The 15326-nt window shown below is 42.2% G+C and overlaps 1 protein-coding gene across 6 annotated transcripts in view; it reads left to right on the top strand.

The window, feature by feature from the left end:
• LOC121437847 (myomegalin-like) overlaps positions 1 to 15326 on the top strand; it is a 209651-nt gene that overhangs the window by 106564 nt on the left and 87761 nt on the right. For all 6 annotated transcript variants that reach the window (XM_041637929.1, XM_041637932.1, XM_041637935.1 and 3 more), the window contains exons 6-8: positions 807 to 930; positions 1114 to 1289; positions 1568 to 1685. In XM_041637929.1, the coding sequence (XP_041493863.1) occupies positions 807 to 930; positions 1114 to 1289; positions 1568 to 1685 (418 nt within the window). The remainder of the gene's footprint in view (positions 1 to 806; positions 931 to 1113; positions 1290 to 1567; positions 1686 to 15326) is intronic.

The following is a 15326-nucleotide window of genomic DNA, read 5'->3' as shown; positions in this document are numbered from 1 at the left end:
GATAAGCCTATGATTTAATGCAGTTCTTCACTCTGAGAACAAGAAGATGGTTCATGGTTCTCAAAAATGGTTTAAAACACAAACAAAACTGAACCGGAATTAAGATATCTCAGCACCTGATCTGGGCCCCCAGATTTCTAATCCTCAGATATCCAAGGACAGCTGTCGTTCCCTATAAATAAACCGGTGATACCTTATCCCTTTCATGCTAGTGCCTGGACAACCATTCCTGGAGATGTCAGAGAAGCCACATGCAGCCAAAATCAGAGTATATTGCAGATTAAATGTCTGCTCTCTACCTGGGACCTGGAACACTCGATAGAACTCTGTAGAGGTGTCCCAGACTCAGGAAAGGTCCTCCAGGCATTCCTGATTGGAAAGGAGGGCGTTTCTGTGGCTGCCCAAATAGATATCATGTCCTAGCAACCTAATGGAATGAGTATTTAAAACCAAACAGCAAGGATGCAGGCTGCTAGCAAATCCCTCTAGGAGAGCCCTTTAAATGGGTAAGTCCATGACTGCGATCCTAGCTGCTGATTCTTTGCCTCCGCCATGAGCTTCTCCTCCGGAAGCTATTGCAATCATGGCAATCTCAGGGCAGCAGACCTACCCTGCTTGACAAGGAAGAACCAAGCTAGAGGTCCTAAAAGGTCAGATGCAAAGGCTGGACAGTGGGTCCTGGGAACAGCGTCACAGCACGGCTCCTCTTTCCCCTTCCCGTATGAGCGCATGGTTGGAGCAGTTTGAGTCTGCTTATGAAGCCGGGTGTCTGCTCTAATTAGCAAATGCTATGTATGTGCTCTTAGGGCTGATGTGGAGGATCTCAACAGCCAGAATGAAGCAGAGCTCCGGCGCCAGGTTGAGGAACGGCAGCAGGAGACAGAACATGTTTACGAGCTCCTAGAGAACAAGATCCAGCTGCTACAGGAGGTGAGGAGTGTTGACAGGTCCACAGCGACCAGGGCAAGTGGTACCCCAGAGCCTCTTCCGGGCCACCCTATCTTCTGGCCTCTCTGATCTCCCTTACTTCTCTCATCCATCAGAACCCCTGTATCTTAGCACTCCCGATCTAGGTGGGAGTAGACCACCGCTCAATTTTCCTTCTTTTCGCAGGAATCCAGACTAGCGAAGAATGAAGCCGCACGGATGGCAGCCCTGGTGGAGGTGGAGAAGGGGTGTAACCTGGAGCTCTCGGAGAAGCTGAAGGATGCAGCCAAGGACAGGGAAGATGCACCAGCAGACCGAGTGAAGCCTGACCAATACTCTGAAGCCCTGGCACAGCGGGACAGGTGGGTGTCTTCGGTGGTCTTTTTTCTTTGGCTGCCTTCCCCGTGTTCCCCAGGAGAACACACCATAACTATGTCGCTCCTCCTTTAAGTACTGATAGTGGGCTTTTGGCCCTGTCTAAGATGCCATGTCCCTCTGGACCAGATTTCTTAAAGTCTGACTCTTCAGTGGCATCCAGTAAAAAAGGTCCCTAGTTTGCGGCAGGAGCCTAAGTAGAAACGGGAGGATAATTATGGTCCAATGATTACACAAAGAGATTCCTTTCGTTTCCTTGGCCCAGGAGAATTGAAGAGCTGAGGCAGAGCTTGGCTGCCCAGGAGGGGCTCGTGGAACAGCTGTCTCAAGAGAAACAGAAACTGCTACATCTGCTGGAGGAGCCAGAGAGCATGGAGGTGCAGGTGAGGCTCAGGCTGGGTGGCCTGGGCACCAGGTTCCTAGTTCCTTGAGCACTTGTTACTGGTTGGTGTAACGCAAACCACTACCCACTTCTTTAGCATGCAAGGTTTAGTGTCAGAAATCTAGAAGAGGCTCCTCTGGGTCTCAGTTTAAAATCTCATGAGTCTGAACTCCAGGTATGGACTAGGTGGCTTATCTGAAGGTGGACCTTGGGGGAAGGATCTGTATCTAAGGTTCCATGCGGCACTGGCAGAATTGATTTCTGTGAGGTAGTTCAAGTCACAGACTAAAGACTGTTGCCCCTCTATCCCCTCACCTCTGGAAATTCCGCTCACTTTTGTCATAGTTGACGTAGTTGCACAGCTGTGCAGTGAATTCCATCATGCTTGTCTGGCAGTATTATTAGGAGCAAATCTTTCTTACACCCCAAGGGGGCGGACTGTAGACAAAGGTATAGGTACCAGAGGATTATATGGACAATTTTAGAACTCTCCCAGCAATGCTGAGGGATTTATATCTACAAACAATGCTCTTTTTTATATTTTTATGGTTTATTTAACCTTATTTTATGTGCATTGGTATGAAAGTGTCAGATCCCCTGGAACTGGATCTTCAGACAGTTGCGAGGTGCCATGTGGGTGCTGGGAATTGAACCTGGGTCCTCTGGAAGAGCAGTCAGTGCTCTTTACCACCGAGCCATCTCTCCAGCCCCAAACAATGCTCTTTTAAAAATAAGCTTTATTTTATATTTTTTGCTTTTTTGCAAAAAATCAGGTGTTCGTGGGTGTGTGGATTGATGTCCGGGTCTTCAATTCAGTTCCAATGGTCCTCCTGTCTGTTTTTATGCCAATACCAGGCTGGTTTCAGTACTGTAGTTCTGTAGTAGAGTTTGAAGTCAGGGATTGTGATGCCTCCAGAAGTTCTTTTATTGTACAGGATTGTTTTGGCCATCCTCGTTTTTTTGCTTTTCCACATGAAGTTGAGTATCGTTCTTTCAAGGTCTGTGAAGAATTTTGCTGGGATTTTGATGGGCATTGCATTGAATCGGTTGCTTTTTGGTGAGATTGCTATTTTTACTATGTTAATTCTACCTACATAAGCACATGGGAGACCTTCCAATTTCTGGTGTCTCCTTCAATTTCTTTCTTCAAGGATTTTTTTTTTTTTTTTGGTTTTTTGAGACAGGGTTTCTCTGTGGTTTTGGAGCCTGTCCTGGAACTAGCTCTTGTAGACCAGGCTGGAACTTCTTCAAGGATTTTAAAGTTCTTGTCATACAGATCTTCCACCTATTTTGTTAGAGTTACTCCAACTGTTATTTGTGGCTATTGTGAAGGGTGATGTTTCTCTTATTTCTTTCTCAGTCCATGTATAAAGGAGGGGTACTGGCTTTGTTGTTGTTGTTGTTGTTGTTTAGCTAATCTTCTATCCTGCTACATTATTGAAGGTGTTTATGAGTTGTCGAAGTTCCTTGATAGAAAGTTTTGGGTCGCTTATGTAAACTATCATATCATCAAAAATAGTGAGAGTTTGACTTCTTCTTTTCTAATTTATATCCCCTTTTGTTTTCTTATTACTCTAGTTAGAACTTCAAGTTCTATATTAAATAGATAGATAGAGAGAGTGGACAACCTTGTCTTGTTCCTGATTTCAGTTCAGGATCACTTTGAGTTTCTCTGCATTTAGTTTGATGTTGGCTGTTGGCTTGCTGTATATTGCTTTTATTATGTTTAGATATGTTCCTTGTATCCCTGCTCTCTCCAAGACCTTCATCATGAAGGAATCCTGTATTTTGTTGAAGGCTTTTTCAGCATCTAATGAGATGATCATTTTTTTTTTTTGGTTTGTTTTTATGGTGGATTACATTGACAGATTTCTGTATGTTGAACCATCCCTGCATCTCTGGGATGAAGCTGACTTGATCATGGTGGATGATTTTTCTGATGTGTTCTTGAATTTGTTTTGCCAGTATTTTATTGCGTATTTTTGCATAAGTGATATTGGTCTATATTTCTCTTTCTTAGTAATGCCTTTGTGTCGTTTAGATATTGGGGTAATTGTAGCCTCGTAAAAAAGTTTGCAATGTTCCTTCTGTTTCTACTGTGTGGAAAATTTGAGGAGTATTGGTATTAGTTCTTCTTTGAAAATCTTGTAGAATTCTGAAGAAAGCGTATTTAACAAATGGTGCTGGCATAACTGGATATCAACATGTAGAAGAATGCAACTAGGGGCTGGAGAGATGGCTCAGAGGTTAAGAGCCCAGGCTGCTCTTCCAGAGGTCCTGAGTTCAATTCCCAGCTACCACATGGTGGCTCACAACCATCTGTAATGAGATCTGGTGCCCTCTTCTGGCCTGCAGGCATACATGGAGGCTGAACACTGTGTACATAATAAATAAATCAATGAATCTTTAAAAAAAAAAGAATGAAACTAGATCTATATCTATTGCCATGCACAAAACTCGAGTCCATATGGATCAAAGACCTCAACATAAAACCAACTACATTGAACCTCAAAGAAGAGTAAGTGGGACGTACACTTGAAGACATTGGCACAGAAGACCACTTCCTAAATATACCTCAGTAGCACAGACACTGAGAGAAACAATTAATAAATGAGACCTCCTGAAACTGAAAAGCTTCTGTAAAGCAAAGGACACGGTCAACAAGACAAAACAGTAGCCTACAGAGTGGGAAAAGATTTTCACCAGCCCCACATCAGACAGAGAGTTGATCTCCAAACTATACAAAGAACTCAAGAAATTGGTCATCGAAAGAACAAATAATCCAATTAAAAAAAAATGGAGTACAGACCTAAACAGAGAACTCTCAACAGAGGAATCTAAAATGGCTGAAAGACACTTAAGGAAATGTTCAACATCCTTAGTCATCAGAGAAATGCAAATCAAAACATCTCTGAGATTCCATCTTACACCTGTAAGAATGACCAAGATCAAAAACACTGATGACAACTTATGCTGGAGAGGATGTGGGGTAAAGAGAACACTCCTGCATTACTGGTGGGAGTGTAAACTTGTACAACCGCTTTGGAAATCGTATGGCTATATCTCAGAAAATTATGAAACAACCTTCCTTAAGACCCAGCAGCCCTCTTTTGGGTATATACCCAAAGAACATGTGCTCAACTATGTTAATAGCAGCATTATTTGTCATAGCTGGAACCCATGAAGTACTACACAGCATTAAAAAAATGGCATCCTGAAATTTGCAGTCAAATGAATGGATCTAGAAACCATCATATTGAGTGAGGTAACCCAGACCCATAAAGACAAATATAATATGTACTCACTCATAAGTGGCTTTTAGACATAAAGCAAAGAAAAACAGCCTACATTCACAACCCCAGAGAACCTTGACAACAGAGAGTAACCTAAGAGAGACATATATGTAGATCTAATCTACATGGGAAGTAGAAAAAGACAAGATCTCCTGAGAAAATTGGGAGTGTGGAGATCATGGGAAAGGGTAGAGGTGGGGAGGGAATAAGGGGAGCAGAGAAAAAAATATATAGCTCAATAAAAAGAAAGAAAAAAGACAATAGCAAGAAAAAGGTAATTAATAAAAAAATTAGCTTTATTATAAAAGTCCTTGCAAATAAATAAAAACATTATACATCAAAACTAACCAGACCCACAACCTAAACAATTTAATGAAATTGTATATGTAACAGGATCGTGGGCCCTTTGTTTGTCCTGCCGGGCTAGCAGAAACATAGAAACTGTATTAATTAAATTACTGCATGGCCATTATATCTAGCCTCTGCTTGGCCAACTCTCACATCCTGATCTAACCCATTTCTACCAGTCTGTGTAGCACCGCGAGGTCGTGGCTTACTGGGAAGGATTCTAACGAGTGTCAGTCTCAGGCAGGAGCTTCATGACGTCTGCCACGCTGCCCTTCTTCCTCCCAGAATTCAGTTCTGTCTCATGCCTCTCTAAGTTCTGCCCTATCAAAAGGCCAAGGCAGTTTCTTTAGTCAACCAATGAAAGAAACACAAACACAGAAGGACCTCCTACACCATGTATATAGTAAGAATTGACATTTACAGCTAAGCTATGAAGCTTCAGATTAAAATTTTACATGTTCACTATTGAATATATTTTATGCACTTAGTCACCACCAAAAGCAAAAATGACATAAATTGGAAGTAGGAAGTGATAAGTTTTTATATCCTCTTTTATAATTTCTGTCCATTACTTGCCTCTCTCCTTCCCATCCCCTCTCATTTAGCCTCTCTTGGTCTTGTTCTTCCTGTCATACTGGACCCGCATGTATGTTTGTTCACTGCAGTGATATGATGTTATTCTCTTTGGACTCTTTTGGGGGACTCACTAACCAGCTCCCAAACAAATCCCACCCCAAGACTTATTCTTATTTATAAACGTCTGGCCTTAACTTGGCTTATTTCTTGTCTATTTTTCTTTTTCTTTTTTTTTTAAGATTTTATTTATTATGTACACAGTGTTCAGCCTCCATGTATGTCTGTAGGCCAGAAGAGGGCACCAGATCTCATTACAGATGGTTGTGAGCCACCATGTGGTTGCTGGGAATTGAACTCAGGACCTCTGAAGAGCAGCCATTGCTCTTAACCTCTGAGCCATCTCTCCAGCCCTATTTTTCTTAATGTATATTATTCTGTCTACCTTTTGGCCTCGGTGTTTTCCCCACTCTCTTCTTTAAATCTTACTCTTAGTCTGTGGATTGCTGTGTAGCTGGGTGGTTGACCCCTAATGCCCTCCCCCTTCTCCGGCTATTACTCTGAACTCCTCTTCCAGTTTTCTCTCTGTTTGCCAACCTTGCCTATCCTTTCTCCTGCCTCACTATTGGCCATTCAGCTCTTCATTAGACTATCAAGTGTTCGAGACAGGCAACATATCACAACTTTACAGAGTTAAACAAAAGTAAGACACCTTAAAATAATATTTCTAACAGTTTACATATATTATTGTTGGCTAGATTCCATATATTTGAGAGAATAAGTGGTCTCTTTCTTTCTGAGATTGTGTGACTTCACTTAAAAGTATACACTATTAGTCCATATTTTTTTCTGCAATATCTTAAACTTCTTTTCCTTAGAAAGGAGCAGTAGTCCATTATACATAGTGTTTGTGTGTGTGTGTGTGTGTGTGTGCGCGCGTGCGCACGTGCACGCACATGCATATATAACACATTTTATCATCCATTCCTCTGTTGATGTACAGCTAGGATGATTCTTTCTTTGCTGCAGTGAGTAAAGCAGCAATAAACACAGGGTGCGGATATCTCTGTGGTAGGGTGTGGATTCTCTGGGAATATGGTCAGGAGTGATAGAGCTGGGTCATATGGTAGTTCTATTTTTAATTTTGGGTGAAATCTCCAAACTGATTCACCCCACCACCAGTAATTAAGGGTTCCTTTCTCTCCACATCTTCTCCAGCGTTTGTTGTCAGATTTCTTGATGACAGTCAGCTGTCTGGGGTGAGGCAGTATCTCAAGGTAGTTTTAATTTGCATTTCCCTGATGGCTCAGTAGACTGAACACTTTCAGAAATAGTTATTGGCCGTTTGTCTGTCTGTCTTTTCCTCTTTTCTTTGAAACTATCAGTTCAGTTCATTTGCCCATTTTTTAACTAGCAGTTTTATTTCCTTGGTATTGGTATTTAATTTCTTGTGTTCTTTGTAAATTCTGGATATTAGCCCTTGTCTGAGGTGAAGCTGGTAAAGAATTTCTGCCATCCTGTGCGCTGTCTGTTAACTCTGCTGATTGTTTCCTTCGCTGAACAGAACCTTTTAGTTTCAATGGAGTCCCACCTGTGGATACTTAGGGTTAGTACCTGTGCTGTTTCAAATGTTCTTCGGGCTGGAGAGATGGCTGAGCTGTTAAGAGCCCTGAGTTTAATTTGGGTGACTTAACAACCACCTGGAATTCCAGTTCCACTGGGGTTCTAACACCCTCTGCTGGCCTCCGTGGGCACTGCACACAGGTGGTGCACAGATGTACCTGCAGGCATAACACCCATACACACGAAATAAAAATAAATAAATCCCAGAAAAGAATTTAAAAATTCTTGCCTGCTTCAATATGTTTGAGTACCCCTATGTTTTTCTAAAAGTTTTGGCATTTCATGTTTTAAATTAAGGTATTTGATCCATTTCTGGTTTTTGTACAAAATGAAAGATGGAAATCCAGTTTTGCCAACACCATTTGTTGAACAGGCTACTGCTCTTTCTAAAGTAGTTTTTCTCTCCTTTGCCAAAAATTAAGTGAGCATAGATTTGCCATTTTAGCTTCAAGTTCTATATTCTATTCCATTGGTCTAATTTTACATCAGGACCAGGCCGTCTTTTTCACTATAGCTCTGTGGTCTAATTTGAGGCTAGGTATTGTATTATCACTATTGATTGTTCTTACTCTTAGGACTGCTTTGGCTATTTGTGGTCTTCTGTGGTTTTATATAAACTCTACAGTTATTTTTTCTAAACCTGTGAGATATGACATGGAAATTTTGATAGGTATTGCATCAATTCTGTACATTAATTTTGGTGGTATAGACATTTTTATAATGTTAATTCTTCCTATCCAGGAACATGGAATATTTCTCCAATATCTAGTATCTTCCGTGATTTCCTTTTTCAATAACTTGAAAAAAAATTGTTTAAAGGTCTGTCACTTCTTTGGCGATATTTATTTTTAAGCATCTACTTTCCAGGGTTGGTGAATGGAATCATTTTTCTGATTTCTTTCTCAGAGTATTCGTATAAATAAAAGCCCAGTTCTGGGTTTTCTCTTCTTTTTTAATATTGATTTTGCATCTTGAAACTTTGCTGTGTTGATTAGGTCCAAAAATTTTCTAATAGACTTAATAGGGTTTTTAAGTAAAAAATGATGTCACCTACAAACAGGAATGGTTTGAATCCCCCCCCCCTTTTTTTGTTTTGTTTTGTTTTTTGAGACAGGGTTTCTCTGTAGCTTTGGAGTCTGTCCTGGAACTAGCTCTTGTAGACCATGCTGGCCTCGAACTCACAGAGATTCACCTTCTGCCTCCAAGTGCTGGGATTAAAGACATGCGCCACCACTTCTTGGCTGGTTTTTCCTCCTTTCTGTTGGTGTTTCTTTCATGAATTTCTCTTGTCCAGTTGCTGTAGCTAAGACTCTGACCATGTTTGCCATGCATTTTGTTTAGAAGCAAAACAGTGCTTCAAAGGGATGGAAATCACACGAAAGTATGGATAGGTAACAGAGAATTATGGGGACAGCCTTAAAGTTCCCCCAGCAATGCTGAGTGGTTTCTAGCTTCCTACACCACAAAATGTGGTTTCGATGCTGGAGAGCATGCCTCTACGGTGGAGAAAATAATTGTAGTATCAACTACATGGTTGTTCTTGGAAGTAACCACAGCCCGAGTGCCCCTTCTCAACTTGACTTTCACTTTATGAAAGCCATCCTTCCCAAGGGGACCCTAGAAAGTGTCTATGCTTAAGAAACACAAACAATTCCTCCATGTTTTCGTATTTCTACATTGTTCTCAGACCAAACAGAAACAAAATGGGCATTTTGCTGGAACCCGCGAGCTAGTGCAAGCGTAGCACAACACCCTCGTCACACTCTTCCCCACAGTCCAGACCCAGGCTGACTAGGCCCTCAGCCCTCACGCCCAGACTTGTCCCTTATCTAGTTCCGGGGGGCACCTGGCTGAGGTGCGTGATTTAGAGGACTATTGGAGGGCACACAGTCTCTCAGTGACAATCTCCAACAGAAACTCCTGATAAGTAAAAGCGGAGAGCAGATCAGAATCTCTGAATCTCATCCTCAACAAAAATCAAAACCCAGGTCTAGGTCAAGGGGGCAGTCTCACGGATGCTACACTCAATCAAGGTATCGCTCGCCTAGAACAATCTGAGGTGGGCCCTGTACACCAGAACATCCAAGACAATGGAGCCCTAGTCACTCTTTGTTTAGTTACAGAAGGCATCTGGCAGCAGGGTAAATCCAGATGCCAGCCATCGCCTGGGGGTATTTGGCCAAGACTCTGTGCTGTGTCTATATCATCGGGAAGTATTGTCACAATATGGTGGGCTGAGTGGTGTCAATACGGTTTATGATCTGTGGACCGGGCTATCGTGTGACTTTGCTTTTGTGTATTTAAGATGGTAGATGACCCTACGGAGGCTATGGAAAGGGCGTATGGATGGAACAGGGATGCATAGTGGGATTCTGATGTATCTGGAGCGTTTCATATCTAATTTATCTTTTATCATACTTACGGAAAACTGTAACTATCTGTCTTCAACTCTTCAAAGACCCCATAAGGATATAATATTACCTAATAAGTAGAAAGTGCACTGTAAGCAACTTCCAAACTTTTAGAATTAACAGAGACATTTCACTGTCTGGACAGTCACCCAAAGTTTTTCTGTACCACTGAGGCATCCATCTTCAGCCTTATAGGCCCATATATGTGGCAGACTTTTCCATGAAGCAGGAAATTTGAAAGACAGTTCCACCTATATTGGCAGTTTGTCAGTTACTTTCTTCTGTGTCCTGCAGAATGTCTGGCAGACTCTTTCATGAAGTAGAAACCCTGAAGGACTGTCTCGCCTTAGGCAAGTTCAGCATGTTAGGCAAGTTTCTGTGTGTCCTGCATGTCCAGTTCATCCAGCATAGCATCAAGCAGTCCAGGCAAAAGCAATTTCTGGTCCAAATGGCTAGCAAACGCCATGAGAAGACTCTTCAATGCCCATCTTCCTCTTGAAGTAATTGGTGCTACCAGGAGCAGACCTGCCTCACTGTTGAGAAAAGTCTAAAGTCTTAAAACATCTTAAATGCCACATTCCATAGGTCTTTGACTTGTTTGAAGATTCCCTGTCTATCTGAAATATATCTCTGTACATCTAGACAACCTAACTAACATGACTACAATGTTTGATTATTCGGGTCTGCGTGGCCAGGAAACGAAAGAGCAGTCTCCACTTACAGAATTCATATGGATTATTTCATTGCCAGATCTACCCCAGGTATGTACATAGGCAGACCTACTCAGAGTGGTTGTGGAGGTAGTGGCAGGGGTAGACATTAGGATTCTCACTGTGATGGAGGATACAATAAGGATACGACATATATGAATATTATGATGACCAGCAAGGTCACCTTCTCCCTGTTATAGCTAATACAGGACCAAGGCAAGCGCTCCATCCTACAGCCCAAGACGATATTGATAATGGAGTAGTTGCAGCCAAGGACTTTCCTTCTTCCTTTCTCCTGGTTCTTAGTTTCCCCAAGCTCTCTAGTCAGGAAAAAAAAATCTCTGGTTTATCTAATCTATACTTGGCTAGTTGCAAGGTGCTGTTGTCTACCTCTTCTGGTATAGACTTACAGATGTTAATTGTTGTTTTAAGTGGCTCAATATCTTGAGTTGAAAGGAGCGTGGTAACTACGCTTGATCATTCTTCATTGCTTTTTACAGAGTATTAACTCCTTAGCCTGAGGAAAGAAATGATCTTTTGAAATCTACCACAGATACTGTGGTAGACGTATTACACACCAACAGTTATGATTACCTGCTTTTAAACCTTCCCTTGAGGAAGATGAATAACACTTTAAGTAGGTCAATCATGTTAGGTTTGTCTGGAGAGGCACAGACTATGGTGAGCGTAGGATGTCTGAAGCTATGGGAAAAGGTGTGGGACGTTTTTCAAAGACTGCAAGTTTTAAACTCTAAAAAATTAAGTCATTTTTTAGAGATTTAAAGCTCGTAGATTCCTATAAAATATGTTGCATTTGAAGTTACACATTAAGCCTTACAAACTGAAAGTGGGATTTCTCCGCTAAACTTATGGGAACCTAAGTATTCCCCTACTCCCGGTTTGCCACTTGGAACACTTTTATAGCTTGCTGTTAGAAATTAACACGGGTTAAGTATATGGTGACACCGCATAGTAGACAATCCTAACATCCATGTGGGCAAGGGCAGTTTCAAATAAATGTGAATTTGAAAATGGGGGTGGGGAAGCAAAGGAACCCCTTAAATGTATAGTCTAATATAATGTATTGTTTCATTTAAACAAATTCTGGAGTCTTGATAGAAAAGAGGCAAGTGGGCCAGGCAGAGGTGGCGCACACCTTTAATCCCAGCACTTGGGAGGCAGAGGTGGCGCATGCCTTTATTCCCAGCACTCGGGAGGCAGAGGCAGGCGGATCTCTGTGAGTTCGAGGCCAGCCTGGTCTATAGAGGGAGTTCCAGGACAGCTAGGGTTGTTACACAGACAAACCCAGTCTTGAAAAACAAAAACAAAGAAATAAACAACAACAACAACAAAAAGAGTGGCAACTAAGAATTAACTTAAAAGAATATTTCCCAGCCTTGTCTATGCCATAGCATACACAGTGGAGGGTAAGATCTGTCGGTAATAGAGGTAAGTAGAGGGAACTTTTCACTAGGTGCTTACGCCAAAATGCCTCTGGATAATAAAATTTATGTATAATTTTGACTAGGAAAAAAAAACCCTCTTGACTACAAAGAAGATCTGGCTTTCTGATATGACTGTACCTGAGCTGTGAGATATAGGTATGTCACTGATCCCTTCCTGTCAGTGTGAAATTAGGAGACTAACCCCAAGTAGCCTCTCTCTAATATCTACCAGCTGCCGTTCTACTGCCATGACTCCAGCAGCTTCAGGAAAAACTATGTGTTTATCCTCGAGTAGGCACTGTGAAGGGAATAATACTATTGGGTAAATTCTGAAATAAATTTGCCCTCATGGATCAGTTTGTATTTCTTGACACGCACATGCTAGTCTACTTATTCCATATATATTTGCATCATCTCTGGTGAGCACGGAAGAGGATATATGTAGCTTGTAATGCTAGTGATGGGGACTGGTTGGGTATCAGTTTTCACGTCAGATTTAAAAAGCAAAAAGGTTATTATTTCACAAAGACAAACGTACTCATATTCTACTCTAAAGGAGTGCTTAGAACAAGGCTAAGTACAGCGTCCTAAGACAAAATGGCGCCGGGCGATGGTGGCGCACGCCTTTAATCCCAGCACTCGGGAGGCAGAGGCAGGCGGATCTCTGTGAGTTCGAGACCAGCCTGGTCTACAGAGCGAGTTCCAGGACAGGCTCCAAAGCCACAGAGAAATCCTGTCTCGAAAAACAAAAAAAAACCAAACAAACAAAAAAAAAAAACTAAAACAAAATGGCATCAAGATTTTAAAGTAAAGTGCATTAGATCTTATAATGTGTGCTACCTTTTTGTGCTCTTGGAATACTATCTAGTATCTATAAAGTTTATTCGTGTCACCCAACACATTGTACTCTTAGGGACACAATCATATTATGCTGTTATTTCTATCATAGAGCATTTTCCTACCTCTTTCATAGAACACTCATTTTCACAGCAAAGAGTATACATCTGTATACAGAAATAGTCGATCAAGGATGCTGTGACAGAGGCCACCTTAGAACCCATCCACCACCACCAGTGGTTACCTGTGGGCCAGGTAACTGCACAATGAGGAGGGCTGCTCTCTGGTGGGAGCACAGGATGGTAGAACTCTCAGAGCACTGGCGCCTGGGAAAGAAAGTCCTCCTGGGTGTGGGGGACAAAAAGCCACCATAGCTCATTTCTTTGTCTCTCCCTCAGAGCCAATAGCTATGGGGAAAAATGCCAGGACTGGCAATATGTGTAGATTAGTTTATATTATCACCTCTAAAATGACCTGAAGTGACACAGAACCTTTTAGCAAATGTCTACTCCAAAGTGTGTTCCTATTATGAGAGAAAGAGTGGGTTCAGTCAGTGCTTCTGGATAGAGTGAAATATTAGCATGATTTGTGTAAGAGCTCAAATACTCTTGGCAATCAAGTGCTTCACATTAACTTCTGGAAGGTGTTATGGTTTAAGGTGAGATCTCCTTCACAGGCTCATGTGTTTGAACATTTGGTGATCTCCTGCTTCCTCCGGCCTGTGCTCTCTCTCTCTCTGTCCCTCTTCTGAAAAGGTAACTGCTGCCTCCCCCCACCCATCTCTGTTTTTCCCTTTTCCCCTCTTCCCCTTCTTTCCCCCCCCCATAACCCACTTAATAAACTCTATGCCAAAACTCTCTCGGTGTGACTTATCTGTCTTTCATCTGCTGCAGTCTCCCACCCACCAAGGGGAACTGCTGAGGCCTCAGGGGACCTGCAGAGGCCTGGGGAATCCAACGAGGCCTTGGGTCACCCACCACTGCCTGAATGAGGGCTCGGGTGACCTGTTGCTACCCTGCTGAGGTCTCAGATGACCTGCCATGGCCCCTCATGGGAATGACTGCCCCTCGTGGAACAGGCCTCCCCCCACCAAGTGTCTAAGAATAACAGGTAGCTCGCCAAGACTGCAGTGCTTAGACCTCTGCATTGTGGACACAGCAACCTTAGTTCGAATCCGAGTCATGGAGCCAATGTTATTCTTAAACATATGGTGGGGGGAGGGGGGGACAAGGCTGGTCCCATGAAGGGCAGCAGTCTATGAGGAACAGTTGGTCCCACGAGGGGCCTTGATGGGTCCCCCAGGCCTTCGCAGGTCCTCTGAGGCTTTGGTGGGTGGGAGGCCGCTGCAGGTGAGAGACAGACAGATAAGCCATGCAGAGAGAGTTTGGGTATAGAGTTTATTTAGTGGATTATGGAAGGGAAAAGGAAGGGGGAAAGGGAAGAAGGGAGAAGAAGAGAGTGGGGGAGAAGAGAGAGAGAGAGAGAGAAGGAAAGAGAGAGAGGCAGCAGTTACCTCTTCAGAAGAGGGACAGAAAGAGAAAGAATGCACTGGTGGGGGAGATCTGCTTGCCTAGGTGGAAGAGGGGTTTGGGAGTGGGCAGGGCTTGTCTTTTAAAGGGCCAGGTCAGCAGATCATAATAATTATTGCTCCCCAGAACAGGCACCAGCGTGAATAGTTCAGGAAAAACTAATCACAGTAATTATTCTATTCATTTACTAAACAAAAGGAAATATTGAAGCATTTTCTGCTGCATCTTGGGAACATTTAAACATAAATTGTTCTAGTTATAAAACTGGTTGGTTGGCTTTCTTAAACACATTCACCCAGTGTATTTTAAAACATCCATCAGGGCTGGAGATATGGTTCAGCAGTTCCGAGCACTGACTGCTCTTCCGGAGGACTCAGGTTTAACTCCCAGCACCCACATGTCTGTAACAATACCACAATTGTCTGTAACTCCAGTTCTAGGAGAACCAAAACATCAATGCACATAAAGCAATAAATAAATAAGTTACAAAGTATTCACCAGTGAACATCCAATGGTTTTTCCTTAGCAATAAAATCACAACATATTGTAGCATTCCCTTAGCAGGTGCTACTCAGAGTACTTTCTAAAGTAACTTCATTTAATTATATCCTGAAAATAACTATAAGATATATATATATATATGGAACACAGCAATGGTTAATTTTCATATACAATTTTTTTGAATGAGATTATAAGGAGTTGAAAAAGAGCATGTATTTTATGAACATCACTGTGAATGATAAGCTTCAGATGCAGCATGACTGGGGTTGCTATGCTGGTAATTCAAAAGTAGCAAGTGATTATGTCCTATGTGATGAGAAAGTGGTGAATCTGCCAAATGAAAACACAATCTTCCTTTGATTTACTTAGTTA

Source organism: Microtus oregoni, unplaced genomic scaffold (genome assembly GCF_018167655.1).
Source record: "Microtus oregoni isolate MIOR12 unplaced genomic scaffold, Mior012 000054F_ref0000373, whole genome shotgun sequence".
NCBI classification, from domain to species: Eukaryota; Metazoa; Chordata; class Mammalia; order Rodentia; family Cricetidae; genus Microtus; species Microtus oregoni.
The sequence above is the reverse complement of the archived record's forward strand: the minus strand, read 5'-3'. Positions and strand labels throughout refer to the sequence as shown.